The sequence below is a fragment of the Populus trichocarpa genome, chromosome 16, assembly GCF_000002775.5.
Source record: "Populus trichocarpa isolate Nisqually-1 chromosome 16, P.trichocarpa_v4.1, whole genome shotgun sequence".
Lineage (NCBI taxonomy): Eukaryota > Viridiplantae > Streptophyta > Magnoliopsida > Malpighiales > Salicaceae > Populus > Populus trichocarpa.
The window spans coordinates 4,751,786-4,779,688 of record NC_037300.2 but is presented as its reverse complement, the minus strand read 5'-3'; the positions used below and the strand labels follow the sequence as shown (position 1 = coordinate 4,779,688).

General features: G+C 33.3%; 3 protein-coding genes across 5 annotated transcripts; 2 read left to right on the top strand and 1 right to left on the bottom strand.

Moving 5' to 3' along the window:
* Positions 1–649: 649 nt before the first annotated feature.
* LOC7469933 (uncharacterized) lies at positions 650–4,415 on the bottom strand. The gene is made up of 4 exons (XM_002322736.4): positions 3,800–4,415; positions 3,013–3,168; positions 2,139–2,831; positions 650–1,945 (listed from the first exon to the last, which is right to left on the bottom strand). Exons 1-4 carry the CDS (start codon positions 4,196–4,198, stop codon positions 809–811), a joined length of 2,385 nt encoding a protein of 794 aa, XP_002322772.2. The 5' UTR covers positions 4,199–4,415; the 3' UTR covers positions 650–808.
* A 10,210-nt stretch (positions 4,416–14,625) lies between these two features.
* LOC7469931 (ubiquitin carboxyl-terminal hydrolase 8) lies at positions 14,626–19,163 on the top strand. 3 transcript variants are annotated; one of them, XM_024587584.2, is made up of 8 exons: positions 14,626–15,182; positions 15,674–15,733; positions 15,827–15,922; positions 16,074–16,408; positions 16,507–16,647; positions 16,911–17,171; positions 17,411–17,559; positions 17,706–19,163. In XM_024587584.2, the coding sequence occupies exons 4-8, from the start codon at positions 16,304–16,306 to the stop codon at positions 18,274–18,276; spliced, it is 1,227 nt and encodes a 408-aa protein (XP_024443352.1). In that variant the 5' UTR covers positions 14,626–15,182; positions 15,674–15,733; positions 15,827–15,922; positions 16,074–16,303; the 3' UTR covers positions 18,277–19,163. The 3 variants fall into 3 exon arrangements, with proteins under 3 accessions (XP_024443352.1, XP_052303831.1, XP_052303830.1); XM_052447871.1 differs by lacking the exon at positions 14,626–15,182 and having other exon boundaries at positions 15,207–15,733; positions 17,706–17,768; positions 17,849–17,982; XM_052447870.1 differs by lacking the exon at positions 14,626–15,182 and having other exon boundaries at positions 15,212–15,733.
* Positions 19,164–23,627: 4,464 nt separating this feature from the next.
* Positions 23,628–27,369, top strand: LOC7469930 (putative axial regulator YABBY 2). The gene is made up of 6 exons (XM_024587442.2): positions 23,628–23,849; positions 25,591–25,719; positions 25,908–26,028; positions 26,410–26,464; positions 26,546–26,621; positions 26,968–27,369. The coding sequence occupies exons 1-6, from the start codon at positions 23,781–23,783 to the stop codon at positions 27,028–27,030; spliced, it is 513 nt and encodes a 170-aa protein (XP_024443210.1). The 5' UTR covers positions 23,628–23,780; the 3' UTR covers positions 27,031–27,369.
* Positions 27,370–27,903: the final 534 nt, after the last annotated feature.

Genomic DNA, 27,903 nt, shown 5'->3' with positions numbered 1-27,903 from the left:
TATAAAACAAATTATTCATTGCGATCAACATCATCTTCTTCACCTATCAGAATCATAATCATCATCATCAATTCACTATTAAAAACTAAAGAAACAGATAAAAAAACCAATCTCAAGGCTTTTATATGGAAACAAGTGAACGAAGAATCTCAATCTTCACTTCACAAGCCGAAAGAGAGCTTCTTGTCAACGTGACATGTCCATAACTTGCTCATAGGAATAATCCAAATGATGCTTATGGGAAGGGTATATCCTGAACGTGCACAGCTGGGGTAGGAATTCTATAGAAAACCCTTTCCCCTCCACATGTTGGTTTAGGTAGCTAAAAGAGGAGACTTTAGGCTTGGGTTTTTTTTAATCTAGAAAAGGAACATGCACTCCAAAGAACCTTTTCGTGTCCTTGAATACCAATCTCGAAAAGTTCCTCTTAGCAGCTTACACCACACAAGGAAAGGAATAATAGGTTCCGATCAAATAAGTTGTCACAGAACCAGAATCCTAAAATGAACAATCTCAAGGAATAATGCCTCGATTTTCTTAATGAACAATCTCAAGGGTCAGATTATTTCCATCAGCGGATCGTACAGGAACTTGAGATCATGTGCAAACAAGGGAAAACATAAACGATAGCTCCATTTGGAAGACCAGATTAGAAGAAACACAACATGATCCTTTTCTATTCAAACTCCTCAAAAAAAAAAAGTTGAAAAAGGTCCTCTTTGTTAATATCATTCACATCATAAGATCACCGTTTGTAGAACGAAATTTTAGTTAGACTAATCACACTTCCCTAAAATTTACAGTGTGTCTAAACAGCAGCCTCTGATATGGAGGCATTGACTGAATGTGGTAGTGCTATCAACATTTCTGTCGCATGAGTTTCAGTCAAAGGTTGCCAGTACTGGGTGTAGTGGAATTCGATCTGCAACCGATGATGAAGAGGTTTTGATGTCATTAAACCTTTCTTGATGTCTGCCTGCAGTTCCCTGATTGGAATTGCAGCCAAGAAACTCTTTATGTACGCTTTGCAAGAATCCTTTCCTTGGCACATAACCTCCCCTTCTTCCTCACTCTTTAATGGTTCCTCACTTGTAATTGGTTCTTCATTCTTGGTTACCAGTGCCCCCAGTGTAGAAGCCGCCTCCTCCTTCAGGTTCACTTGATGCTGATCCTTGGGTTCTGAGACGGCTGGCACATTCTGCTGATCACCCATTGTTTTCTCATCAGATGATTCCACAGCATTTGGCAACTTATGAATAATTGTGTTGCTGTCAAATTTCAAAATGTAGGCCTGATTGCATCCCTCATAGAGCCTCTCTCCTAATGTGTCAATAATGTAGTAAGCTTCTGGTTCAACCTTTAGGATGAAAAAATGGTCGTTCCAACTTACAATGTAGACCTGAGGTTCACCATCACTCGGACATTCCAATCCAGTACAGCTTATCTCATCCCAAATGTTATCAAAGGACATGGCTCCTTGCAAAAAGTCAAATCGTCCCTCATCCATCCCATCTGGATGGAAAAAACCGATAAAAGACTTGCCAGGGACAACAGCAATAGAACGAATTTTGGCTTGGAGAACTGTTTCAAGGTCAAAGTGTTTGTCAGGGAACCGCTCCCTGTAGGTTTCATTCTCACAGAGGTTTCTCCATTCCAAGGACCCTTCTCTGATGAGACTATCAAATTGGGACTTAATGGGCATGAGACCATGGTTATTCTGAAACCAATCAGCAATAATAGCAACAAGGGCTGTACAAGCACTCTCACCTGCAGCCTGCTCACTTCGTTGATCAATGGAAGCAAAGAAAACCTCAGTTTGAAGCTTCATCTGTCCATCACGGCTTATCACTTCTTTTCTCTCCCAACTTCCTATGGCAAAATTGTCGTCACCAAATTCAGATACTGATGATCGATTTGCATATGCATCCTCCTCTGCCTTATGCCACTGCAAAACAGTTAGTGTCGTTTCAATATAGAAATTCATCTGATTATGAAAGGAATTATTAATCACAAAACAACCTGGACCATCCTTCAAGATGACCAACAATGTTTTCATTTTGTGTACTTTTAATACCGCTACATTGGAAGCAAATAGCATTAAAAAGTGTGAAAGTAGAGGAAATCAACAGATGGCTTACGCCAAGAGCAAGAGATTCATCAGAGCTAAGCTGCCGGCGATCAAAATCAATATCATCCCCGCCTTCTTCTCCATATGCCTTCTTCAACAATGGCTCTCCTTTAGCTTTAGGAGACCTAAAGCTCAACTTCCTTTTCCGCCATGATAAAATGCTGCGCTTAGAATTCTGCAAGAGAGATGGCTCAGAGACTGATGGGGTATAATCATCACTGTGTGAGCAACCCACATCTGACTTGCGATTGCTGTAGTAAAACCAATCTTCATCTTCAGCATTTATCCTTGCACTAGGGTAAAAAGATCCTCCAGCATAGTTTGCAAAAGCCAGTGTGCCATAACTGAATGACTTCCTCACTGTAGAATCCTCCTTGACCTCATCCAATTCTCCTTCCTCCAAATCATCAAGTGACTCACAGTCAAATGGATAGTTATAGTTATCCTCACCATCCTCGCTCCTAACAGAGCACCTGCCTTCACTGCCTTCTTCCTCGCGACAGGCCTTTTTTGCTCTCCTGGTAGATACATATCCAGTAAAAATCTTTACCTTTCTGAGACCAGCTTTAATTGCAGAGAGCTCATCCTTTTCAGTTGAGACAGCTTCTCCAGATTGAGGTGAAGATGGAATGGGTACTATAGCTCTCTGTACTGACTCAGAGGTCTCATGAGCAGTTCTCAACTCCAACAAGCTGAGTGATACCTGCAAGATTCATACAAACTGAGATGAGAAACTATAAAAAATTTGAGAAAACATTAGAAAAACAGAAAAGTCAGAGATTTTGTATAGCAAAGACAGGAGAGGCAAATTAAATATGCAGCAGGATAATTTTCAAAAAATCAGGAAGAATGGAGATTGGAAGAAATTCAAAGGCACAACATACACAGAGCAAAGGGCGAGGCTCGGCCACACCAGCAGAGACCATGAGCGGAAGTCTTAACTCAAACTCCTTCTGTTCAGCTGCAGAAGCAAATTCAGCGAGGTTCACCGTTGCTGTTCCAACTCCAGGAACCTTATTCTTCGGCCCTTGGTTCACACCCTGAATCAGAACACAAAACAACTAAGTTCCCTTCAAAGTTGTTAACAAGTAAGACAAATCCAAACAATCGAAGAAACAAGTTTTACAAGGTCAAATAAAAAACCATTTCCAAGCAATCTCCTCAACAAGAAGGTTTTGAAATGACAAAACCATCAGGCAAGAAACCTGCAAGATATCCAATATACCCAAGCTTTTTTCCAAGACAATAAAGAAAGAATTACTTGACTAAATCCAACCCCTAAATCCCTTAGAGACCAATTAAGAATCATTTGTTCCCTCGAATTGACTACCAAAATAGCCCACGAAAAAGAAATCACAAACATAAAAAAATAAAAAATAAAGAAAAACCTTCACGTGCTTATATTCTTGAATTAAAAAAACCACTTCATCTCAATTACAAGCAACCCAAAAACTAACAGTAACTTATCACCAAAAATGAAAATTTTAAATTCATGAAAAATAAATGAAACCCAGAGTTTTATAAAAGCAAGATATTTCATAGACCAACAGATTTTCCTAGATTCTACAGCAAACCCACAATTTTTTTAATCATATTTCAATGGATAAGAAGACAACACCCGTAAAAGATCTTGAAAAGAAGATTAAATTTCTATGGAAAAAAAAAACTCACATTGAAGACAGTGAAAGAGATCTCCCAGGGATGAAACACATTTTCTTTATGAGCAGACAAAGTACATAAACTCTCAAACTCCTCATCCCACTCCACCAAAACGCCACCGTTTTCCCCTTCACCACCGCCACCATAAACCTCCACTTCTTTCGTAAAATCCCTCTTCACAACCGTCCTCCTCAATGAACTCAACGCCAATTTGGGCCCTTTCCATCTAATCTCCACCGTCAATTTCTCCGACTTGTCCTTCAAGTCACCACCTGACGATGTCCCAGGTGCAGCAGCTAAAGCTTCCCGCACTCGATCCCAGCCCTCAATCCTTCGCACAACAAGCCTCACCTCATACTTCTTCGAAATCAAAGGTGGCCATGGCCGCCACCTCATCATCTTCACCACCATTCCTCAGAACAAAACAAAAACCTCCAAAAAAATTATCGTAGGAATATTCAAAAATGTCTCTCCATTCCTCTATAATGCCAACATAATCTCGTCAATAATAATAATAATAATAATAAAGAATCTTTATAGTTGTTTGAAGCAAAATCAGATATGCCGAAGAGAAAAGGAAGGGATACGCCGTTATTTAGGGAGGGGCTTGAGAGGGGGGGGGGGGGGGATCTTTCTCTTTGATTCTTTTTTAACATCGCTCTATGACTATCAACAGAAACGAGTCAAAAGGGTACGATGTGAGAGGGTTTGAGAGAGACAGAAAGAGTTAAGTTAACTAGGGTTAAACTAAGGTGGTTAGGGTTAAGGATGGTAAGGGAGGGTATGTATCCCGAATGTAACGGCGTTCTGTCGTTAACAAGGAAGGAGTTGACTTAGCTCACTTTTCTTCTGTTTCTTTTTTTGCTCTTTTGTTTTAATTTCTTTGATGTGAGTCCCATTTTTATTTTCTTTTTGTTCACCTGTTTGCTGTTTGTTTATCGTTGGATTTTCCCTTAATTTTTGTATTTTTCTCTTTTTTTAAAATAACTATTATACATATACATTTGACATGAATAACATTCCAACATTTGGGAACCGGTGCAAGGTGTTTTCAAATTTTTTTTTTATGTTTTAAATTGTTTTAATGCGCTGATCTCAAAAATAATTTTTAAAAAATAAAAAAACATCATTTTGATGCATTTCAGCACGAAAAGTACTTTGAAAAACAACCGCAATCACACCCCCAAACAGACTCAGTTGTGGATCATTCCCTCGTACTGAACATTTGAAAAAAATATTTAGGCTTTATTAATGTGTTTTTTAATAAAAAATAAATAAATTATATAGAAGTTAATCTAATGTAATCCAATCAACTTGGTAAGTTTAAAGGCAATTTAGACAGTCTCAAAAATAATTTTTTAAAAATAAAAAAAATTATTTTGATGCATTTCAGTACAAAAAGTACTTTGAAAAATAACCGCAACTACACTCCCAAACAGGCTTAGTTGTGGATCATTCCCTCGCACTGAACATTTGAAAAAAATATTGAAGCTTTATTAATTTGTTTTTTAATAATAAATAAATAAAATAAATATATAGAAGTTAATCTAATGTAATCCAATCAACTTGGTAAGTTTAAAGACAATTCAGACAATCATCAAAAAATAGTTTAATTAAAAAAAATATAAAGACAACATCTTTTTTTAAAAGAAAAATATTGAAACGATAACATGTTGCATTGATCTAGATTAAAGTAAATTTGTCAAATCTACGGCAGACTATAATAACATTATATAAAGCAAATTGAAACATATCATGGAGGTCAACTCTCACTCAATTCAATTTTGAATAATGTAATTGTAAGAAAAAAAATTAATTAAAAAAAGACAAAAAAAATCTAAGTCAACTCGGGTTAATTCATCAAACCTGTTACCTAGGTCATGAAACCAAAATAATCTTGTAAAAAACAATCGACAAATTATGAAACTCAATTCTCAATCAACATAATGTTGAATAATGAAATTAAAAAAAGATCAATTAAAAAAACAACTCAAAAAACATATGAGTCAACTAAAATTAACCAGCGACTCGGGTCATGAAATCATAATGACTTCATATAATGCAAATTAAAATAAATTATAAAACTTAATTCTCAATAAATTTAATATTAAAAAATAAAATTAAAAAAAAATATTTTTTAAAAAAGCATAGTAAGAAGATGAATTAAGAAAACTAGTGATTTGTATACATACGGTAATTATAAGCATTACTGAGTTGAGTTGAGTTGAGTTGAGTTGAGTTGAGTTGAGTTTTATGTCGTGTAAAATTGTTAATCCTGAGTGCTTACGTTTCTGGTTGGATGGGTGATTACTCGCTAATAAGTGATAGCCCTAAACTTTATTAGTGCGTAGAGTTGTGTTTTTATGCTAAAAATTGGTAATATTTTTACAGTCTTTGATTAAAAAAATTATTTGTGTTTGAAGGGTGCTTTAGATGATGTGTTATCAATGTGCCGAAAACATTTAACTATTAAAATATTATTTTAAATTATAATAATAATTATTTTTATTTAGAAATATATTAAAATAATTTGTTTTTATTTTTTAAGATTCATTTTTAACATCAATATATCAAAATGATCCAATATTATAGAAAAATTAATTTAAAATTCAAAAATTCTTTTAAAAACTTTTTATATAAAAACAAACATACTCAAGGAACATCCATTTGAGTAATTCATTTCACCTTAATTTTCCAGAGAAAAAGATATACAAATAAACAATTTGGCAGTGCAGTGCATAAAAATAAAAATAAAAATATTCGCATAATTGCATTAATTTTTTTAGTTTAATGTGAGTGTTCGGACCAGCTTGCGCGCATCTTAATTAATCTCACGAGCCCTAAAATTAAGTACCATATAACTTTATCATTATCAGTATACCAATGCTTAGTGATGTGAAATCCGATGTTACACACTCCTTATCCTATTCCCTTTCAGTTGTTTTGGACTCTAGTATGGTTGGGAAGGGAAAGGGATCGATGAGAAGGGAAGATTTACCTCCCCACTGTCATGAATTTTCCAGCTGAACTAGGGAAGAATTTTATAATGATGTGATTTTATGTACATTCTCTAGCTAAACTAGGGAAGAACTTTATATTCCTATTATTTGAATTGGTAAAAAAGTTTGAATGGTTTATAATCTCTTGATTTTTCTTTATATTGAGTTTTCCACGTAAAAATTTCTTGTGCTTTGTGTTTATTTAATTTTTTTTTATTAATATGGGTATCTGGGTTAGCTTGCGCGTACCTCGACTAATCTCACGAGCCCTAAAGTTAACGACCATGTAAGCGTCCAGTGGCCCTGAGGTTTTTTGAACTCGAACTGATGACTCCTAGGGAGAAAATTCTACGGATCCTGAAGTTAACGACCATATAAGCCTCTAGTGGTCCTGAGGTTTTTGGAACTCGAACCGGTGACTTCTAGGAAGCAAACTCAGGACGTGACTAGTTGAACTATACCCTTTAAAGTTGTTTACTTAATTTTTATATTTAACTCATGTTGATTGGTTGATCATATTTTTAAGTGGACAAGGAAGGAAAAACCTTGAATTTGATTATATTTTTTCTAGCAAGAATTAGGTTTTTATAATGCATAGTTTGATAACACGTGATTGTTATAAAGTGTAGTCTTTTGAAACTAACCATGCATGGATTGTTTTCCTCCTAAATAACGAAGCTATTTATATTGTATTTATTATCTGGTTTGTCTAAGGTCTAGCTCGCAGCCGCTTGCACTTTTTCAATAGCGACTTTATTATAATTTGCCAAGTTATTTTAGATTAATCTAAAACAGTTATACACTCGCATAATTAATTATTATTTATATATTTGGATAAGTTGGTGAGATATCGCTTGTCTTTAAACTGAGGTTTGTTAAAGCGCGCAATCGAAGAAAATCTTATATTAGTCTAGACAAAAAAGGTAGGTTATAACGAGTGAAAAGGCACCCAGAAGTGCTGGCAATGAGACGAAAGAGGTGCTCAAGAGTATTATTGTAATTGTTTTTTAAATAATTTTTATTTAAAAATATATTAAAATAATAAATTTTTAATTTTTAAAAATTATTTTTAATACTAGCAACTTAAAATCACATGAAAATACTAAAAAAATATCAATTTAAAAAAAAATAAAAAAATTTAATTTTTTTCAAAAATATTTTTGAAACGCAAAAACAAACAAATTCTAATATCATGAAAAAATGGGTCTAGACCCGTGTTTCAGTTAGAGTTTTTTTAAAAAAAGATTTTTGTTTTAATATTTTTAGATCGTGTTGATACGATGATGTTAAGAATAAATATTTAAAAATAAAAATATATTATTTTAATATATTTTTAAATAAAATATATTTTAAAAAACAGTGGTATTACTGTCTCAGCATCCCAAATATAAATAATATTTTTATTCCGTTGCTTGAATTAAAATACGTCTTTTATTATTATGATTGTGAAAGAATAGGTTTGCTGGCATGAATATCAAAACCACGTCGCTTTCTAAAAGAATCAAGGACATTGGAGGTAGCACCACCGAAGAATGGAGAGTAGGACACATGGAATGGGACAAAGTGGAGGGGCAGCCACAAAACAAAAGAAAGCGATGCAGACCACAGCTGGAAGGGGACCCGACAACGACAAACAAACAGTCGATGGAGGGGCAAAAAAAAAAACAGACGGGCTGGATATTCCATCATTGGCCAAGTTGAAAACCACGCACGTGCGACCTCGCTAGCTAGCTTTCAACTCAACCAAAGCTCTCGGAATATGGTTGTCGTGTCTGGTCTGAAATTGACCCTATCACGAGCTGCATCAGTAGGTTAATTCGGATTTTTTTTTATTGAAACAATGATGTTATGTCTTTTTATAAAAATAATTCTTGATGGATTAAAAAATTAATTAGATCAGGTTTATCGAGATAATACATCTATATCTTGATTTTTAATTTTTTCAAATTAATTTATCAAATCAGATCAAGATTTTAAAAAATATCATGGAAACGTTGTTCGGACTCAAATTCCTTTCCATCAAGAAATTTTAAATGGCTGAGAAATTTGTGTTTTGTATCAAATTATTGATAATCCAGACATAAACTCCCCGGAGCTTGGGTCATGTTTAGAAATAAAATATTAGTTGTTTTTTTAAATATATATTTTTAAAAAATATATTAAAAATTATTATTTTTTACATATATACATTAAAATAATTTAAAAATATTAAAAATAAATAAATTTTAGCAAACATCCGTTTGAACCGCACACGTAAATGGGAGTTACATGTGTGATTATAAACATATCTGCTTAAACAAAAAATAAATATTAATATGGTAAAATGTTAGTACAGATTAGATTATCAAGTGAGGTTGCTATCATGGTTTTTAATTATATCCATTAACACTTAAATATATGAATAAAAAATTAGATTAAGCACTCACTCCACATGTACAGTCGATTTGAGTTTAGTGGCTTGGATATGACACATAATACATGAATTATGTTCTTAATCTTGTTCATAATACACATAATATGAAAGCATTTTAATCCAAATGTTTAATCTTGTTTGATTATCGAATTATATTTAGGTAATTGTTTATCAAAGGTGTTGGGGATTTCCCCAATTTTCTTGTGGGCATGTTAAATCAAATTAATGGAAGAGATAAAGGCCAATATATTTGTTGCAAAAAAAATAAAATGAAGGGAGGGTTTTTTTTTTTTTTTTTTTTAAAAAAAAAAAACCTTAGCATGGAAGCCATGATTACAGGACATTCGCTGGTGGGAGGATGGAGGTGAGGGCCACATGTTCCGCTTTAATTTTCATCCTCGGGTGGGGGATATTACGGAGGAATCCCATGGAATGGTGCCTTCCGGTGTTCGAGCCAGAATTTTTTAAATAAAAAGATAAATTATAAATAAATATAATTTGTTTTATTTGATGATAATAAAGTAAATTTTAAATTAAAATTATATATTAAATATATGCTAAGCATAAAGTTTTTTTCATCTAATCTAATGCGGTAAAATATATTACATTAAGGGTTTATATAGAAAAATTATAATAATTAATATTTTATTCCGATATTTTTATACCAGATTTCCAATTTAATAATGTTTTTTTATATATAAAACATTAGCAGCAATGTAAACTAAGATATGTAATTAATATTTTTTAGATCATTAATTATATTTTTGATGTTATATTTTTAAATTAGTAGCTTTCTTTTATAAATAATTGATAGCGATAATACAAAAAGTAGAGATTAATCCAAAAAAAGTTTCAATCCAAGTTATTAAATTCTATTTATAAATTTGATAATTAATTTTTCAATCCCTAATTAATTAATAATGAAATAATAGGTGATTAAATAATCTTAGAATTGCTAACAAAACATATTGAAGCACTCTGTATTTATGTCTAAAAAATAACAAGTCATCCATACAGTTTTTGTTTGGCAGACTACTTAGTTTCTGAGTTAAAAAATATAAGCCCTAAAAATTTTATTTTTGTTAGCTACCCATTAAAACTTAGATATGAAATTCTCAAATTTTTCTTGAAAGAGAAAAAAAATGAAATAACCCCAGCTAAATTTGTTATTTAGAGAATTAAAAAAAAATTACACTAAAAATTCAAGAATCATTACAATCCTGAAATTTCAAAAAATAAGTATAATATAAATCTAATAAATACAAATAAATCAAGAAAGAAAAAAAAAGAAACTACCTGAAAGAATACGCAAAGAAATTAATAAGAAAAAAATAAAAATAAAATAACAAGAAGATAAAAAATGTTGAGATATAAACACATAAGTTGTGGTTTTTTTTTTCTAGCCACATTATTTTCTATTTTTTTGTTTATTTTTTTTTTGGCAAGATATAGGTTATTATATTAATATTTTAATATAAAAAGTATAAAAATAAATAAATAAAGTGGCAATTGCCTCCTCTTTGCCCCATGTGCCTTCACATTGAACGAAACTTTTCTTCAGTTGCTGCATTATATGTCAGCCAATGGGCACCATTTGTTTCATCAGAGTTCCAACAAATTGACAGAAAAAAAACTAAAGCCAGTGGGTTTAGCTTTTCCCTGCTATTTCTTTCAAATCAGGCACTATGCAGTCCATTACAGTGTTCTTACTTGGTAGCTAGTCTGTGCGTGTTCTTGGGGTAGAAAAGACACGACTCGTTTTCCCTCTTTGACTCACCAACGAGGGACTCGACTCAATACTCGCTAGGCTTCTGCCGGTGACTAGACATGAGGAACGGCGATTGCTACGATAATCTGTGGGAGCATGAACGTTTTTCTGAGATGTTAATCAAGCTGTTAACTGAAGCTATGAAGAACCGTCCAAAAGTGAAAACTGGAGCACAGAATGAAAAGTGATGCGAGGCCTTCGAAAGGAAAGAACAAATAACAGGGAGATGAATCCACGGTTTATCGTTGCTTCCGCAGGGAAATGGAATCTAGCGAGGAGCATTATTATTATAGAGCATGAAACTCAAACTGTGCTCCACGCTAGAGACAATTCAGTACAACCTGGCTGGGCTCTGAAATCTTGATATACAGACATAAATTAGATATAAATAGCAGATTGACGAGAACAATTCACCGGAGCAATCAAAGATTTGTTTATGATACGCACGCTAACTCTAAGGTCACAACAAAATTTTGGAACAAGCTGCTCAAAATGAATGGAATCAAGCTAGCCATAGTCTCACATGACAGGATTGTACTAGCTATTTGATGATTTTGTCGCCTCATGGGTCGAATAAAATGTTTTTCAACATAAAAAAATAAGTACAACAGCATTTCATTCATGTTTTTGGACAATAAAAAAATCTGAATTGTAACTTTAAAAATTTATGCATCTATTTAATTAAGTGAATTGAAAATTAATTGTGCTAATAAAATAAAGAATTAAGTCCCCGGTCTCTAACCAACCGAAGTTAAATAGTTAAATTCTTGATTGGATCATAAACTCAATCGAGTTCAATAATTTTTTTATATTTTTTATTTAGCTATATAATAAGAAAAACAAAAACTCGTGAAATTGAGAACCAACTAAATATTAAAGCGTCTGTTTGAGATTGTGATAAACCTATAAATATTAAATCGAAACAAATTACGTTGTCCAATTAAAAATTAACAAAATATTAAAGGATAAAATTGAAAAAAAATAAGTAAGAAAAATCAATAAAGACCCAAATGTGAAGGATCAAATTGAAAATAAAATTAACAAAAAGAATAAAAAAAGGCCCAAGTGTGGGGGGTGAGGGCAACCCACGTACCTAGGCCTATCTATTTTTTTTAATGAGGCAGACAAACCAGATTTTGATCATTGTGATGGCTGAAAAATTAAGACTTGTTTTTTTTTTTACCTAGAAACACATTTCCAACCCTTTTTTTTTTACCATAAATATCTATAAAATATTCTAAACATCTTGATAAACTTGTATATGACATCAAACAACCCAAAAATCACCCAAGAATAAAAAACCATAACCAAAAACGTTTTCAAGTTTGGATCCTTTGTCTCATGAAAAGCTAAGGGCAAGAAGCACATATGATACTTGGGCAAGAAGCACGTATGATAAACTCTTCTCATTGAATGAAATATATTGATACTAAAATCAATAATTTTCATGAATAAAATCAGTGTTAACCGATATTTTCTCTTTATACCACTAGAATCCAGCCATTTTTTCTTTTTTTTTCAAACCAGGGACTAAAAAAATAAAAAAAATAAAGTTTTGAATCAAAACTAAATTTTCAAAAAAATGGAGGGACCAGAAGTTTATAAATTGAAAAGTATGAGGACTAAAGTGTACTTTTTAATCAAATTTCAAAACATCCACCTATTTTCACTCCTTTTTTAAATCTTGTCCCTGGTCAATAAATTTAAAGCAATCGGGCTTCAATTTGGTTCAAAAGAATGCAATCATCCAAAAAAAGTCAGAGAACAAAAATGAAAAAACACCAGAGTGAACAGTGTTCTTGCCTATAAGTTTCTGTTAATAGTCAAGTGAACTGACATCACAAGATGGCATCCGTCCAAGATTTTCCAAGGAAATAAAATGGCAGAGCAAGACAGCATGATAGAAATGCCGATGACATTCTTCACGTCCATTATTGAATTGGCTAGGCCCTGGGGACTTGAAACTCAACCGATTCTAGATGGAGCAGAAGGTATCGAAGCAACATCATAAAATGCCAAATTTATGTCTTTTATTTGCAAGAATTAACAGCAAATTTCTTCTCTCACAGTTTCAGATATCGATCAGCTCTCACGTTTGCTCGCAGCACAACTGGTCTCTCATTTGCCCATTAAACTTGACTACCAGTCCTCCAGCAGAAGTAATACTAAGGGCCAACAACAGAACTTGACTTGTATATTTAGAGTTCCAACAACCTTTGTGCTGAGTTCATCGATCCCATGGAGATCCAAAAGATCCTAATAAATCTGTAGTCATACTTGCAAGGATGTTCTAAACAACATGATTACACTAAAAATTTATCTATGAAGGAGGTGAACGGAGGAGGGGAAGGAAAATGAGGGAAGGTAAAAGGATGTTGATGACATCTTAACCCTGTTAAATTTTTTTATGGGACTTTCATTCCCCTCTGGAATTTCATCCAAGTTGAGGAGTGCTAGATGGGAACAAATAACTTTGCAAGTTTTTGAACCTTAAATTGTTGTTTTAACAAAAAAAAATTAAAAAAACTTGAGATTTCCATCTTTTAATAAATAAATTCCCCTCTGAACACTGGTTAGTGTTGCCACCAGTGACCTCACACGGCACCGTGAACTCCAATAATAAGGCCACCGTCAGCAACCGTGCAACAGCCAGCATCCCCGCTCTGCACTGTATCACGCCATGAGCATCACTGGTTCCATCATAACTAGCATGCATTTAGCATGATTTAAAACACAAGGCATGATTTAGCATAAATAATAAAAATAAAAAAACACATTGCATGATTTAGCATATTTAAATACAAAAATTTAAGAAAAACAGTTTCTTCGTATCTTTGTATGTATTTTTTTGATTTAATAATCAGTTTATAAAATTCATGAGAACTTAGCCTACATGTAAAAAATATCAAAAATAATATTTTGTTTGTTCGAATATCAAGAATTACGAATATATACATAAAATGTATTACTAATATTAAAATAAAAACACAAAAAATATGTTTTGACATGAAAATGATTATATTTTAACATGATAAGATAATAACTTTCTTATCGATGAAGACTTTTTAAAAAAACCTTAGACAAATCAACGGTTAGCTAGAAAATACAACATCTTAGTTTATATCAGATAAATAAACAATGCAGTTTACTTTGAATAGATTGTACTAGATGTAATATATCCTTTCTATACACAACTTGTTCCTCTTATCTAGACTATGAGACCAGTTAGAGATTCTAGTGATTAAAATACTATACGAAGACTCTATATTTTTTTACTGATATTAAATAAAAATTCCTTGTTATTTTTATTTCACTCATCACCGTAAAGATCCTGATCTGGAAGGATGATTGCCATCATGCCTTACATGTATGACAGGATAGCAACTTCACCGAAGATACTCGTGGACTAAGCTTTTTTTTTTTTTTTAATCATTGTTGTGTTTTAAATTATTTGGTCTGGATTTATTTTCAACATACCATTTGTAAATATTGTTTACATGTTTTAATTTTTATGTATATTATTCATGCATTGTATAACTATTTCCTTAATGCGTCACATATTTTAATTTTTTTTAGAGCACGCAAGCTATTCTCAATTTAGCCAGAAAATTCATCTAAATAATTAACTAGTCGGCGAAAAACACATCATCCATAAAAAACACAACGTCCCACAATCATGTGTACTGTAGTGTTTTCATAGACCACCAAGCATTGAGTCTAATCTAAATTATTTTAAACCAGATCCTTTGATCTCATAAGGATTTTGATGCAGACAATATTTCTAAAAGGTATCTTTCTTTTGATTCATGTGTACACTATAAAGTTGATCATTATCATTGCCAGAAAAACTCCTCAGAAAAATTTCTGTAACTGATACAACTGAAATGAAAGGAAAAATTACCTGTTATGAAGAATAGAGGGAGAAGATTAAAGTCTGTGACTCCCTCTCTATGACTGTGGTTACTGAGATTATTGATGATTTTCCCAAGTGAATCGATCTGTTTCTTTGATTGCTAGCTGGAAGAAAGAACATGAGAAGAAGAGGAAAGGGTCGGGATTTCTACTACTGTTGTACATCCACAGACATAATGATTCTAAAGGAGTAATGAAGGATGATAGTGTCTCTTTTATTGCTCCCAAGATGTGTTTTCTATACAAATGAGGCTTTCACCTTCCAGGGAAACAAATTCTTTGGTAGTGGAGATCAGCTCAAAGGTCAATTTCCTTTTTCCTTTTCTTCTTCTTCCCTTCTTTCTTTATAGTTGTGCAGAACAAGGCTTATGAACCAAGTGTATTTGCTTCAATACTGAATGTTTAACAGTTTTAGTCAAATCCCTTCTTGAATGCATTGCTTTCAACAGCTGAGTGCCATGGTGGTCGAACCTGGTTTGGGCCAGGTTACGGGACCAGGTAACGTCCGTATTGAGATGAAGTCAAGCCCAGTCTTGAGATTGATCAGTTTGGTTAGACTTTATGTGCCTGCATGTCATACAATATTTGTTTTCTTACAGCATACACAATCACATACTTTAAGTTCGTTAAATGTAATTAAAACTCATGAGTCCTACCCACCATGATAATCCAGTTAACTTAATTATATTACAATGTGCATATATTTCTCACAGCACAGAACTGAAGCTACAAGAGCCTTCTTTTAATAAATCTTCTCTATGATTCCATATTTGACAATAGACTGAAATTTCCAGGACAATCTGATTTCCTCTTACAGGAGAGCTTGCAATATTTTTGTTCCCAAGTCTAAACTGGTTAGTTTTTTATGAACTTTTGTTATCTCAGTAAGAAATACAGATTTTATTTTGGGAAGAAGTCTTTCATGATTCAGTTCACCTCTTGTACAGTTGCATATATGGGACTTCTCAGGGCAGACAATCCAATTTCTCATGGATAATAGGATCAACCTGCCAAATGATATCCTGGGAGAACATGGCAAAGAGGTGACTGATTTGTTTATTTGTTTATCTTACATTTTGTTACTGTTGTTGAGGCTCTTAGGCAATGTTATCCATGACTGCTTTTTAAGTATTGATGTACAATTTTGCTTATTGCAGTGTATAGTGTAGTTATTTTATCTTATGTTGCATGCAGATTGCACTTGAATTGCAAGCCTATGAATTTTAAGATTCTATGACTGCTAGAGATGAAAAGTTTGATGAGATGGTGGGGATGGGGACTTCTTTTGGTGCTGGTTCTGTTAAAATGAATGGGTGCACTAATCATGTTCGACACCAAGGAACTCCTCACGATCTGGGGGTGGTCTTAGGGGAGTTGGTTACTTGGGTTTGAGGGGATTGCAGAATCTTGGGAATACATGTTTCATGAACAGTGCAATTCAGTGCTTGGCACACTCCCCAAAGCTAGTTGACTGTTTCCTTGGGGACTATAGAAAAGAGATAAATCAGGAAAATCCAATAGGAACGAAGGTTTGTGAATGGTCTTTTATATTAATTGATCTTCTTGTAGTAACTTTTGGCTTCCTTTGCGCAGGCAAGCCTTTGTAAATAAATTTTTGTTTGTCTAGGGAGAGCTTGCTTTAGCATTTGGGGATTTGTTAAGTAAGCTATGGACACCAGGAAGGACGCCGGTGGCTCCTGCAATATTCAAGCGAAAACTAGCAGATTTTTCTCCTCAATTTATCGGCTACAACCAGCATGATTCTCAAGTTAGTATAACTTTTGATTCTAATGCTTTTTTAGTCCCTCCAATTCTATCTCCTGCATGTGATAAGTTTCTGTCTTGTTGCTTGCTACGAAACAGAAATAGCCTTTTATCCTCCTTGGCACATTCGGTAATGACTTTTAATACACGTTTATACTGCAGGAGTTTCTTTCATTTTTGTTGGATGGACTTCATGAAGATTTGAATTGTTTAAAGCTAAGCCATATATAGCAATTAATGTATTTGTTATTTCTGCTGTCATTATAGGGTCAGTATCAGTCAACACTGGTTTGCCCTGCTTGCAACAAGAAGTCTGTCACATATGATCCATTTATGTACTTATCACTGCCGTTACCTTCAACAACAATGCGGACTATGACTTTGACTGTTTTGAGCACTGATGGGAGGAATTTACCATCCCCTATTACTGTAACTGTGCCCAAATGTGGGAGGCTAAAGGATCTCATTGGGGCCTTGAGCATTGCGTGTTCTTCGAGAGATATTGATGAAATGCTGATGGTGGTTGAGGTATGCTGCGTTTTATCTGGTTTTCATTACACGGGTTGTTAGTTGCTCCTGTCAAAGGCATTGGTGCTTAATTTCATCAGAACAAATTTATTTTGAACATCTAATTTGTGGTATTTGTTTGTTTTAATAAAAATATATAGGTGAGTTCAGGATCAGATAGGAGTCGTGCATTAGTCAAAATTTTAACATGCATTTATGTTTATGAAAATTTCTTGAACTCTGAATTTCTGATGATGTAGATATACAAGAACAAAATTTTTCGTCCCACGACTAAGCCATCTGACTCGGTAGCCTTGATCAGAGACGAAGACAAACTTGTTGCTTATCGGTTACCAAAAGATAACCAGAATTCACTCTTAGTTGTCTTTATGCACGAAAGAGTGGAAAGGTGAGCTTATTTATACTCATGGTCAGGTCACTTGGTTGGCTTTCTTCTACTCTTTTTACTTATGATGATATTTAATTTCCTTCGAGTTTGGTGCAATAATCTCAATTTTTGCTATATACTGATTTATTCTATTAATTGGTGTTCAGGCCTTGTGAATTTGAGAGAGCAATACCAAATTTGAAACTGTTTGGCATTCCGTTTGTAGCAAGGTTAGAGGATCTTTCTACTGGATTTGATCTCCATAAACTGTATCTGAAATTACACAGTCCACTTCTTATGCCTGCTGAAGATGCATGCGATGACTATGATGATGTGGGGATTACAACTAGTGAAGATTCTACAATGGAGAATGTCCTTAGCCCCACAATCTATACAGGCTTGGACACTGGAACAGAGGATGACCAGTGTTCCAGTTCTGATTTTCGATTCTATTTGAAAGATGGATTGAGATCAACAGAGATGAAGATGAATGATCCATTACCAGTCCCAAAATTTAACGATGACTTGGAGGTCTATGTAACTTGGTCAGAAAACACGATTGAGAAGTATGATACATGCCTTCTCAACTTGGAGGACTTCCCAATCGATGATTTTGAACTGTCAACCTACATTTCCCAGAAGGACAGCCAGTTTTCCAATCATTATGTGTTGTATGCAACAAGTAATCATCATGAAGGCATGGGATGTGGTCACTACGATGCATCATGCATTTATTGATGCAAGTGGTGTTCATTCTATCTATGCATTTTCTTTTATTGCCTTTGGTCAAGAGACTGCAGATAGAACCATTCCACAGAGGGACACCTGCACGCGCGCACATTTAGACAGAGCTAGGAAATATTCGTTTTTATTGATGCATGTTATTCATCTGGGCTGGCTTCATCAATCTAGGATTTTTTGATAATAGTGTTTCTCGTCAACTTAGAATGAATTTTGAAGTTCTCCAAGGTGTCATAGAACTTGCTGGATGGATTTGCAGAGTAATCATCTTTAGGTGGCATGCACTGTTTAGAAATCAGCATATGCATTTGTGGGGCAATCGTTGATTATAAAAATTGACCACTGCATGTCCCCTTCAGGGTGTCGAGCTGTGCATGCCATGCATTCGATATATTATAATAACAAGTGAGTCAAAAGCTGTGAAATAGAACGGGTGAATTCTTATTGGGCTTCCTAGACACCAACTGATAATTTTCTCCTCTTCAACCCACCCAAGAGAGAGATGTTATAGTGATGTGAAATCTGATGTTACACACTCCTTATCCTATTTCCTTTCAGTTGTTTTGGACTCTAGTATGGCTGGGAAGGGAAAGGGATCGATGAGAAGGGAGGATTTACCTTCCCACTGTCATGAATTTTTCAGCAGGGGATCAATGCGAGTCAAACAGCTTCTCTTTGTTTGTTTAGAGAAGGACGGAAGCTAGTGCTTGTAGAATTGAATTGTAAGGAAGGAAAAGAGGGGGAGATGTATCTAGCTATGTTTTGCTCATGCGGAAGTTAAAACAAAAGACAGCAACACAATTTTGTGGGATGTTCCCAAATCTGAAACACAAATCTCTGTATTTCTGTGGTCACCATCATATACTCCAGGAAGATTTTCTATATTTTCTTGTCTTCAAGTACGTGTAGTCTAAAATTATTATTGTTCTTGTGCAGCTTGGGTATCACAAATGGGACGAGTTCGATAATATCAAAACATCTGCTGCTTACGTACTTTTCTACAGGAGAGTTACTTAAACATCTTCATATAAATATTTGGCACAATCTCTTGACAGGGTCAAGACCTGCATTATCATTTAGAGACAGCTTCCTCTGTAGCAGCAGGAAACAATTATGAATTGGAGGGAACACACAGGAAGTACAGGGGAGGATTTGCTGTACATTTTTCAGGGGGCGTCAGTGAAAGAAAATTTGTTACAAATTGATCATACACTTTTTATTTACCGTGTATAGATGCTTCATACAGGATTTTTGAGAAATGTCCAACCATTTTTTGTCAAAGTTAAGGTGCCCTTTCCTTGAATGTGTATATAAAAGATACAGTGATTACTCAGGGTAATACATGGGAAATTGATGTTGCTTGGTTAGAGTTATAGATTCTTTCACCATCTGTTTTGAGCTATGATTTTTCAGATATCGCAAATTTGTTTGACAATAATAGCCTGTCATGTCTGCCCGATCGCACTCCTTGCAGATCGACTTGTAATTTTGGAAGGCGATCGAACTGAGTTCTTGGCGATGCAACAAGATGGGTTTTTCTTTCTTCATCATTCTCGTCCATTGGTAGTGTGAGCAGAATTTGATGACTTTACGTTAGTGCGGGATAAACGATTCCAAGTCAAGCAAGTATTCATTTACTTAACTTGAAATGTGGTTTGTTTTGAGTGAAATATTTTATTGGAAAATGTTTTTGTTTTTTTGTAAAATATTTTATAGAAAAATTAATTGATAAAAAATATTTTATAATCAATTTTTAAATTTAATTGAATTTGGTTTATTTGTCGGAAAATATTTTAAACTCGTAAAATTTCATAAAATATTTTACTAGCAATAATCCATTTATAATATCATTGAATTATTTCAACCGCTATTTTTATCTCACCACCATCATTACCATCTTCTCTTACATCACCGCGATTATCTCACCACTAGCACTGTCTTAATATCATCATCACTATAACCACCACTATTTCACCACTACTTTCTTCACAATCATTTTTTTTTCACCATCATCGTGATAATCTCATCATTACTATTGTCATCTCACCACCAATTTCTCTACTACCACCACCATGACCACCTCATCATCATCTCCTCCACCACCACCACCATTAAAAATATTATACATGTAAAATATTTTTCAAGTCAAATTTTTGCCATTTGCTCTTAGAGTTGGAGTTCTCTACCTTGTTAACGTGATGATGGATACATCCATTTGTCAACTAGATTGATCCAAGATCTAGACTAATATCAATTTATTTTTAACATGACTATCTTCAAATCCCAAAGCTCCTTTTTTTTCCACATCAAATCATAAAACTACAAATTTGTGAGTTTTTCTAAAATTAGGACATGCAATGGTTTTTGACAAACTAGAAAAAAATAAAAAAAACATATTTGGAGAAATAATACAGTTAAAGAGTTACGTTGTTGAAAATAGTGTCGTCTATAGGTTATTCAGAAAAAAAACTTTTTTAAAAAATATAAAGGTTGAGTTCTTTGAAAAACACAACTTATTGATTGCAATGTTCCGAATAACTAAAACTTTGTATTTAAAACGTTGAGAAATCATAGAAGGAAGCATAATAAGGATAACAACAATAATAAGGTTTGGACTTGTGATTTTGGTTTGGACTTTGGGGTTTATTTAGGGTTTGAAGTTTGGATTCGGGGTTTTTGACATAAAATATATCATGGATAAAAATTAGAGTACTCAAGCTATAAGGTTGCAGTCCTAAATTGTAGATAAATATGTAGAGAAATGATGCAGATGGAAGCATAATAAGGATAACAACAATCATAGAAGGACAAAGAATTGACCAAAATAAAGTTATCACACAAAAAATCCTAAGTTGTAGTTTTATTTTTGAAATAAAATCTAATAAGTTTTGCCTCTATGTAAGATTCTACCATCCTTTAAGTAAAAAAAACAACCTTAACATAGTAATAAAATTAGAATCTTAAAGTCAAAAGGAAAGAAAACAAAAAATCCAAAAAATATATAAAATTAAAAAAAATCCAAAAAAATAACAAAATTAGCTCAAATAACATTTTCGGGGTGTAATTTGAGGGTCTTACGAAGCTCAACTAGTTTCAACAAGTTGGACCTCCTTTAAAATTAGGCCTAAAAATATCCTTGAAAAAATTGAGTCTAATCCAATGGTCGGATCGAAAGTTATGATCTTTTAATGCTATTTTGTTGGTCTAGCACGATCGAAACTCTTTTTAGACCTAGCCATATCCCATTGGTCTATACAAATCATCTACTAGGCTATCCACATAATTTTTTTTTATGGCAGATCTCTATCTGACTACTCAGAATCTTCTGTTTCTGTTAGCCTGACCATATCAAGAAAACTCTGATATTTTTTTAAAAGTATGCAATTCAATAATTTGATGAAAAATACAACACACCAAATATTTATATAGAGGTAAAAACTAACATAACTAAAAGAATCCAAAGCTAAGTAGAAAAGGTAATAAAATACTACTAGAAAGTTCAAAAAAAGCAATAGAAACATTGACGAATAATATTTTGTTGCTGTTTACTAATAAAAATTAAGATAGAAAATTTCCATAAGTAATTTTCGATGGAAACAACGATAGGATAAAAAAAATTCATCAGCAATTCCATCGGCAGTGTTGACATGTTAAATTGCCAACATGATTACAGATGAAAATTTCATGGATGATTTTAAAATAAATTAAAACCTAAAAGTCCCTCTACTCTCCCCATCTCTTCTTCTTTATTCAATTAAAATCACAACAACCCTCTCTCTTCTATTTTATCAATTCCAGCAGACCCCCCCCCTGAATTCAGCTACCCAACCTATCGGCGTTGACCAACCTCTATCTAGTAGTGTCAGCTTCCCTCCCTTTGTTTCATTTTTTTTATCAAGCTTCACTCCACCAAGTAAGCAAACATATCCATTTTTGTTGTAATCTACTTATGTTTTAAGTTAATTTATTGAAGTTTGTTTGTAGTAGTTGTGGTTTGCTTGTACATTTAAGTATTTTACTTGTTTTATAATGATAATTTTATTGTATTAATGTATGATTTGTGTTTTAGAGTTTGTTTGAGATTTGGGGGGAATGAATTTAATTTTTTACCTGATGAAATTAAATGTGATTTTGTAACTTAAATGTGTTTGAATTGAAGAAATGATGAGTAATTTAATGGGTGTCAATTATTTTTGTCAATTTTATAGTTACGTTGAAAATTTAGGGAAAATTGATTTTTTTTTAATCGGTAATAATTAAAAGGTATTAATTAAGGTTTAGTAAATTTGAATTGAATAAATGATTGGTAATTTAATGGGTGTCAATTATTTTTTATCAATTTTATATTTAAGTTAGAAATTTAGAGAAAAACTAATGATTTTTTTATGGAATTGGTAATAATTAAAAGATATTAATTTAGATTTAATAAGTTTGAGTTGAATAAATGATGGATAAATAGGTAGGTCTCAATTATATTATGTTAGCACTTTTCAAATTTATGGAAGTGAAATTCAAAATTAAATAGGAAAGTATTTTTTTATAAAAAAAAATTATATCTTCTGGGTTTAATTGGAAGGTTTTACAAGTCTCAGATGGTTACAATAATGACCTCCTTATAGAACTGAACTTGTACAACCTCTTAATTAATTAAATTTAAATTTAATCTAAAGGTTGGATATACAGTACTTATGACTATATTTATTAGACTACACGCATGTGTTGACGTGTATGAATTTCTTCGTAAGCTTTTTCTTGTCTATCTGGTCATGAATATACATTTAACACATTTTATGTCAGATTTGATTTGATTTCCAGTTAGGGTTTAAAATTTGAATTTAATGCTTACATAGGGTTGTCTCCATTAAATTCAAGTATAGCAGTCATTTTTTTAAATTAATACCTATAATTTTTTTTATATATATAACCCGGGGTAGTTAGGTCAGCTTACGAGTACCATGACTAATCTTCGGACCTATTAAATACCTTACAAATCTAGTAAATAGATAAGATACCGCGAAAATAACAAACATAAACAATATAACCCAAATACAAAAGAAAAATAAGATAACAAGTCCCACTAGAACAGAAACTCAAATGCAATTAATACCTATAAATTGAGTTGAGTTATTCTAGCACATAAATTTTACTATTTTACTAAATATTTTTGTACTTGTATTTTTTTTTTTAAAAAAAAAAACTCCAAATCTTGGCAGTACTTCTGCCACCCATCGCAAATAATTGGAGTGACTTTGTTACAGAACTTTAATGCTAAGAATGACGTCTAATAGCAGGCATTACCTCACTACCAATCACACAGCAAAAAACAAAAGAAAGAAAGTAAATATCTCCATGTATCTAAAAGAGTGGCTTGTTTTCTTTATAAACTAGTCCTGCTTCATTTTCCAATATCTCTCTATATTAACTCCTCAAGCTGTCATTTTACTTTTTCATCACAAGATTCTCTCCTATCTGGTGATCATCATTTGCAATTCTGTCCTAGAATGTCTCTAGACATTGCTTCTGAACGTGTTTGCTATGTTCACTGCAACTTCTGCAACACCATTTTAGTGGTATATGTGCCTCTCTAATCTCTCAGTACTCTCCCTTTGCGTGCTTCACTGATCAAGAATCTATCTAGCTAGCTAGCTAGCTAGCTTGGTTCACGGATCTTTTCATCAACTCTCAGCTTGTTGTTAATCTTTAAAAGCTCAACTTCATGTATTTGAGTCATCTTTCAAGTTAATTTGTTGAAGAGAATCGCTCAAAATGCTTTTTCAAGGAGTGCTTTAATTTTTTTTTATACATTTTGTATGCTAGGGTTTTGGTTCAAACATACTGGGTCTATTTCTTTGATTCTGCGCAGAAAAAGAAATATATCACATCCATAAAGAAAACCCATCTTCTTAACTTGTTTTGTTTTAAGGATCTTGTTTTGTTTTCTCGATCCATCAGAAACAGAAGGAACTTTTATTTATTTATCTTAAGCTAATTTGCTCGATCCATGGTCTTTCCTTTTGTTCTTTTTGATGGAAAGATCCACGGTCATTGAGCATATTATCATCATACTTATTTCTTATGATCTAGTTTATATTTGTTTATAGCACCTAGATACTTTTACCGAAACATACACCCTCAGTATACTGGAAGGTAAAAGCCATGTCTATGGCCAGATGTGTCAGGAAGCTAGGGTTTCTTTCAAGAGCCCTTTCTTGCCAAGGAATACTGCTGCTCTCCAGCAATTCATCATGCCATCATTACTGTTTGTTTTTATTAGTATTTGATAACAAGGGTAAGATTTGAAAGCGTGTGTGTGTGTCTATATATATTTTTAAGAAGATCAAAGTTATATCCCTTGTGTAATTCAACTTTTTTTCCCCATTAAAAGATCTGCTGATTTATCCCTAAAACAAGCAAAACTGCTTTAGAGAAGTAAAAAAAAAAACTTGTCTCTACTCCTGGAAGGCCCAGGAGGCACAGAGACCAACAGCGTATGCTGTGAAGTGTGCCTCGAAATTTAGACTTTAATTTGGTGGCGGAGATTTTGTTTTTTTAATGTTTGTATTTTTTTTTATTTTTTTGTCATCCATTGTTGAAAACCTTATTTTCTCAACATAAAATAATCCTTAAATGCACAAGTTCGTTTCTTCATAAATTTACAAATAAGCTTCATATAAACAGATAAGTTTTATCAAGAAAAAACTTGCATTCACTGCACATATTATGTTTCACTTTAAGGAAATTAATCAGCGGTGTAGATTTCATGACTGACTGCAACAAAAGCAGACTGATCTGCTCATAGATCCATTTTCTCTTTATTCATAACCATGTTTCAGAGCCCTGATTGCTGCTTGGTGTTTTCTGTTCATGTCATGTCATTTTCCTCTCTCTCTCTCTCTCTCTCTCTCCAATTTTAAAGTTTCACTGGATGCGTACAGTGTCAGACGCACTGAAATATTGGAATTGTCATACTAATTGTGAAACATCAGTAGTGCTAATTTTAGTCTACATTATCAAGTAAACCTCCTTCTCCCTGTTGTCCAAGACAAAAGGATATGAAATTAGAAAATTTGTTCATCTTCATCAAATTCTTATCTTCTTCTTCCTTTGAGATCAATTTTATGCACTTCTAGTTTTATAGATTTATTCTCAGTGTTCCCATAGAAAAAGAGAGATTTTACTATATATATGCATATAAATTTGAAAGCTCATATAGAAATTTCTGTTTTTAATAATCTATTCAGTTCCATTTACAAGATGTCTATATAATTTTAAAATTTGAGGGTTTTTTTTTTTGGGATAATCCTTTTGCAGGTTAATATTCCATGCAGTGCCAATTCTATATTGCTGAATACTGTGACTGTTAGGTGTGGACGTTGTGCTAATTTGCTGTCTTTGAATACTGGATCTTTGCTACAGACTTCTCATCCTCAAAATTCTCATGTGAGATTATATAATTGAGAAGATTATTGCTGAATTTGAAGGGAAAAAGCTGCTTAATTTAGGCCAGCTATTTATATACAATATTATAATTGTACAGTAAAAAAAGGAAAGGAAGAACAGGGGTATATTATAATTGTATTGAACATAATATATATCTCTTGGCATTTATTGATTTACGAATTTTGCAGAAACAAAACTTGCTTTATCAAGATTTAAGCGAGGGTTCCCAGTCTTCTTCCTCGGGCAATAAGGTTTCTGCATTGGAACCTTCGCAGAATGAACAGCCCGGCAGAACAGTAGCAGTGCATGGTACTATATCTCTCCCTTAATTTGTTTGTGGGTGTGTGGAATCCCTAGCCCTAGCTGTCCCTGTTAACCAGAGGGTGATATATATACATGGAGTCGTTTATATATTGTTAGTTGTTTAAGAGACAGAAACAAAAACAAAATAAATCTATGACAATTTCGGAATGAATTTTTTTATTTTTAAAATAAAAAATATATCTTTATTATCTCTGATTCTTCTGTTCTTAAATAGTAATAAAACGCTACAAAACAACGCAAATATAAAAAAGTTGTATAAATACATGTCATTAATTAGTTTACATGTTGAGAGAATATTATAGAATCTTAAAATTTTAGTTTGCATAAATGCTTAATATTGTAGTGTTTAATTGAAATGAATTAAAGCTGCAACGGGGAAGAAACAACAACGGTCTCCTTCAGCATACAACCGATTTATTAAGTGAGTATTCGTAGTTTAGCTTCCCATTTTGATTGCCACTTTTATGCGTTTTTACTAATCCTTGAATCTTTGTCTGTTTAGAGAAGAGATTAGAAGGATAAAAGAAAAAAATCCTGAGATTAGCCACAGAGAAGCTTTCAGCAATGCAGCCAAGAACGTAAGTTGCAACAATATTGATTTTCTTTTTTCTTTAAATTTCTAGGGTTGATCTTTCAGTCTTCACCCATGAATTCTTGAACGCTGGGATAATTAACCTAATGAAAATCTAGCTAGCCATGTTTGTTTTAGTGGATATATATGTAGAGGAATATACTTATGTGTGCGTGTTTCAATAACTGTTTGAGATATCTAGTGCTAGCTATGTTGCTGGAATTTAAGAAGATCTTCCATGTTTAGGGTTCATCATGCAAAGATTTCCGAATTATCTTTGGAATTAATAAGAAGTTAGCCATTGAATAACATTTAATTTATCTCTTCTATCAATTCTGTTTGTTTCATTTCAGTGGGCTCATCTCCCTCACACCCAGTCTGGTCTAACACTCAACGACACCGGCATGGATGCATAAGGTGCACGTACGTCCGGGCAGCAAGGAGCCTAATAAAAACATATTGGCCATATCATTGCCAAGAAGTTTGCTTATAAACTAAAGTAATCATGGTGTGATTATTTTGATAATAGCTTGTTGATTTCAATGAATTCTCAGCTTCGGTCTGGCGCAAGACTCCAAAGCTTTACCTTCATTGCTTATTGTAATAATCAGTGACTTTTACAGGGACCATTTTGAATAAAACTAGTTGCAAGACTGTGTTAGGGGAAACAAAAAGACGTGTAATATTTAAGTGGATGTTATACGCAGAAGAATGCTAGCAGTAACGAACAATTAATATACATAGTCGTGCTTGTATGTCTTGTCTTGTCTTGTTGAAGGCCTTCTCTAGAGCAATTGCAACTTGGAGCTCGACCAATGATAGGAAACGTGTGGATTGACTATTATTGCCAGCATCGTACGTTTGCTGGTGGGTCAACCTCAGATTTCAGGCCCTCATGACTCCTACCTGAGCTGTTATAGAGCAACCGAGTGGTAATGAGCGATGGTTTTGTAGCTTGATGGGAACCATACGGGCTCTTGACAAGCCAACATCACCATTATTACTGAGAAGTGACAGCCCTTGAGTCGAGGGCGAGAACCAAAACAAAAATGGGAAGGAGACATTCCAGCACCCCCCCGTTATCCGGCAGGTTTTTTTGGCGAAGTATTTACCTGAGATTCCCATGCCATAATTAAAAGAAGAACAGCAAAATTATTTGTGAATGATATATGGTACCACGATCTCAGAGTTTTTCTATTTGTTGAGCAAATAGGTTTTAGCATTATCTAAAAAACTTATTTTTTAATGATATTATCTTAAAGATTTGCTAAAATAAATGTTATATAAAT

Excerpts from the sequence above, each read along its gene's own strand:
- LOC7469933 (XM_002322736.4), bottom strand. The coding sequence starts at position 4,198 with ATGGTGGTGAAGATGATGAGGTGGCGGCCATGGCCACCTTTGATTTCG. Across the intron at positions 3,169-3,799 it reads TCTCTTTCACTGTCTTCAAT|GGTGTGAACCAAGGGCCGAA; the intron begins GTGAGTTTTTTT and ends GTTCTGATTCAG. Across the intron at positions 2,832-3,012 it reads AGCCTCGCCCTTTGCTCTGT|GTATCACTCAGCTTGTTGGA; the intron begins GTATGTTGTGCC and ends TGAATCTTGCAG.
- LOC7469931 (XM_024587584.2), top strand. The coding sequence starts at position 16,304 with ATGAACAGTGCAATTCAGTGCTTGGCACACTCCCCAAAGCTAGTTGAC. Across the intron at positions 16,648-16,910 it reads ACAACCAGCATGATTCTCAA|GGTCAGTATCAGTCAACACT; the intron begins GTTAGTATAACT and ends CTGTCATTATAG. Across the intron at positions 17,560-17,705 it reads ATGCACGAAAGAGTGGAAAG|GCCTTGTGAATTTGAGAGAG; the intron begins GTGAGCTTATTT and ends ATTGGTGTTCAG.
- LOC7469930 (XM_024587442.2), top strand. The coding sequence starts at position 23,781 with ATGTCTCTAGACATTGCTTCTGAACGTGTTTGCTATGTTCACTGCAAC. Across the intron at positions 25,720-25,907 it reads CTCATCCTCAAAATTCTCAT|AAACAAAACTTGCTTTATCA; the intron begins GTGAGATTATAT and ends CGAATTTTGCAG. Across the intron at positions 26,622-26,967 it reads TCAGCAATGCAGCCAAGAAC|TGGGCTCATCTCCCTCACAC; the intron begins GTAAGTTGCAAC and ends GTTTCATTTCAG.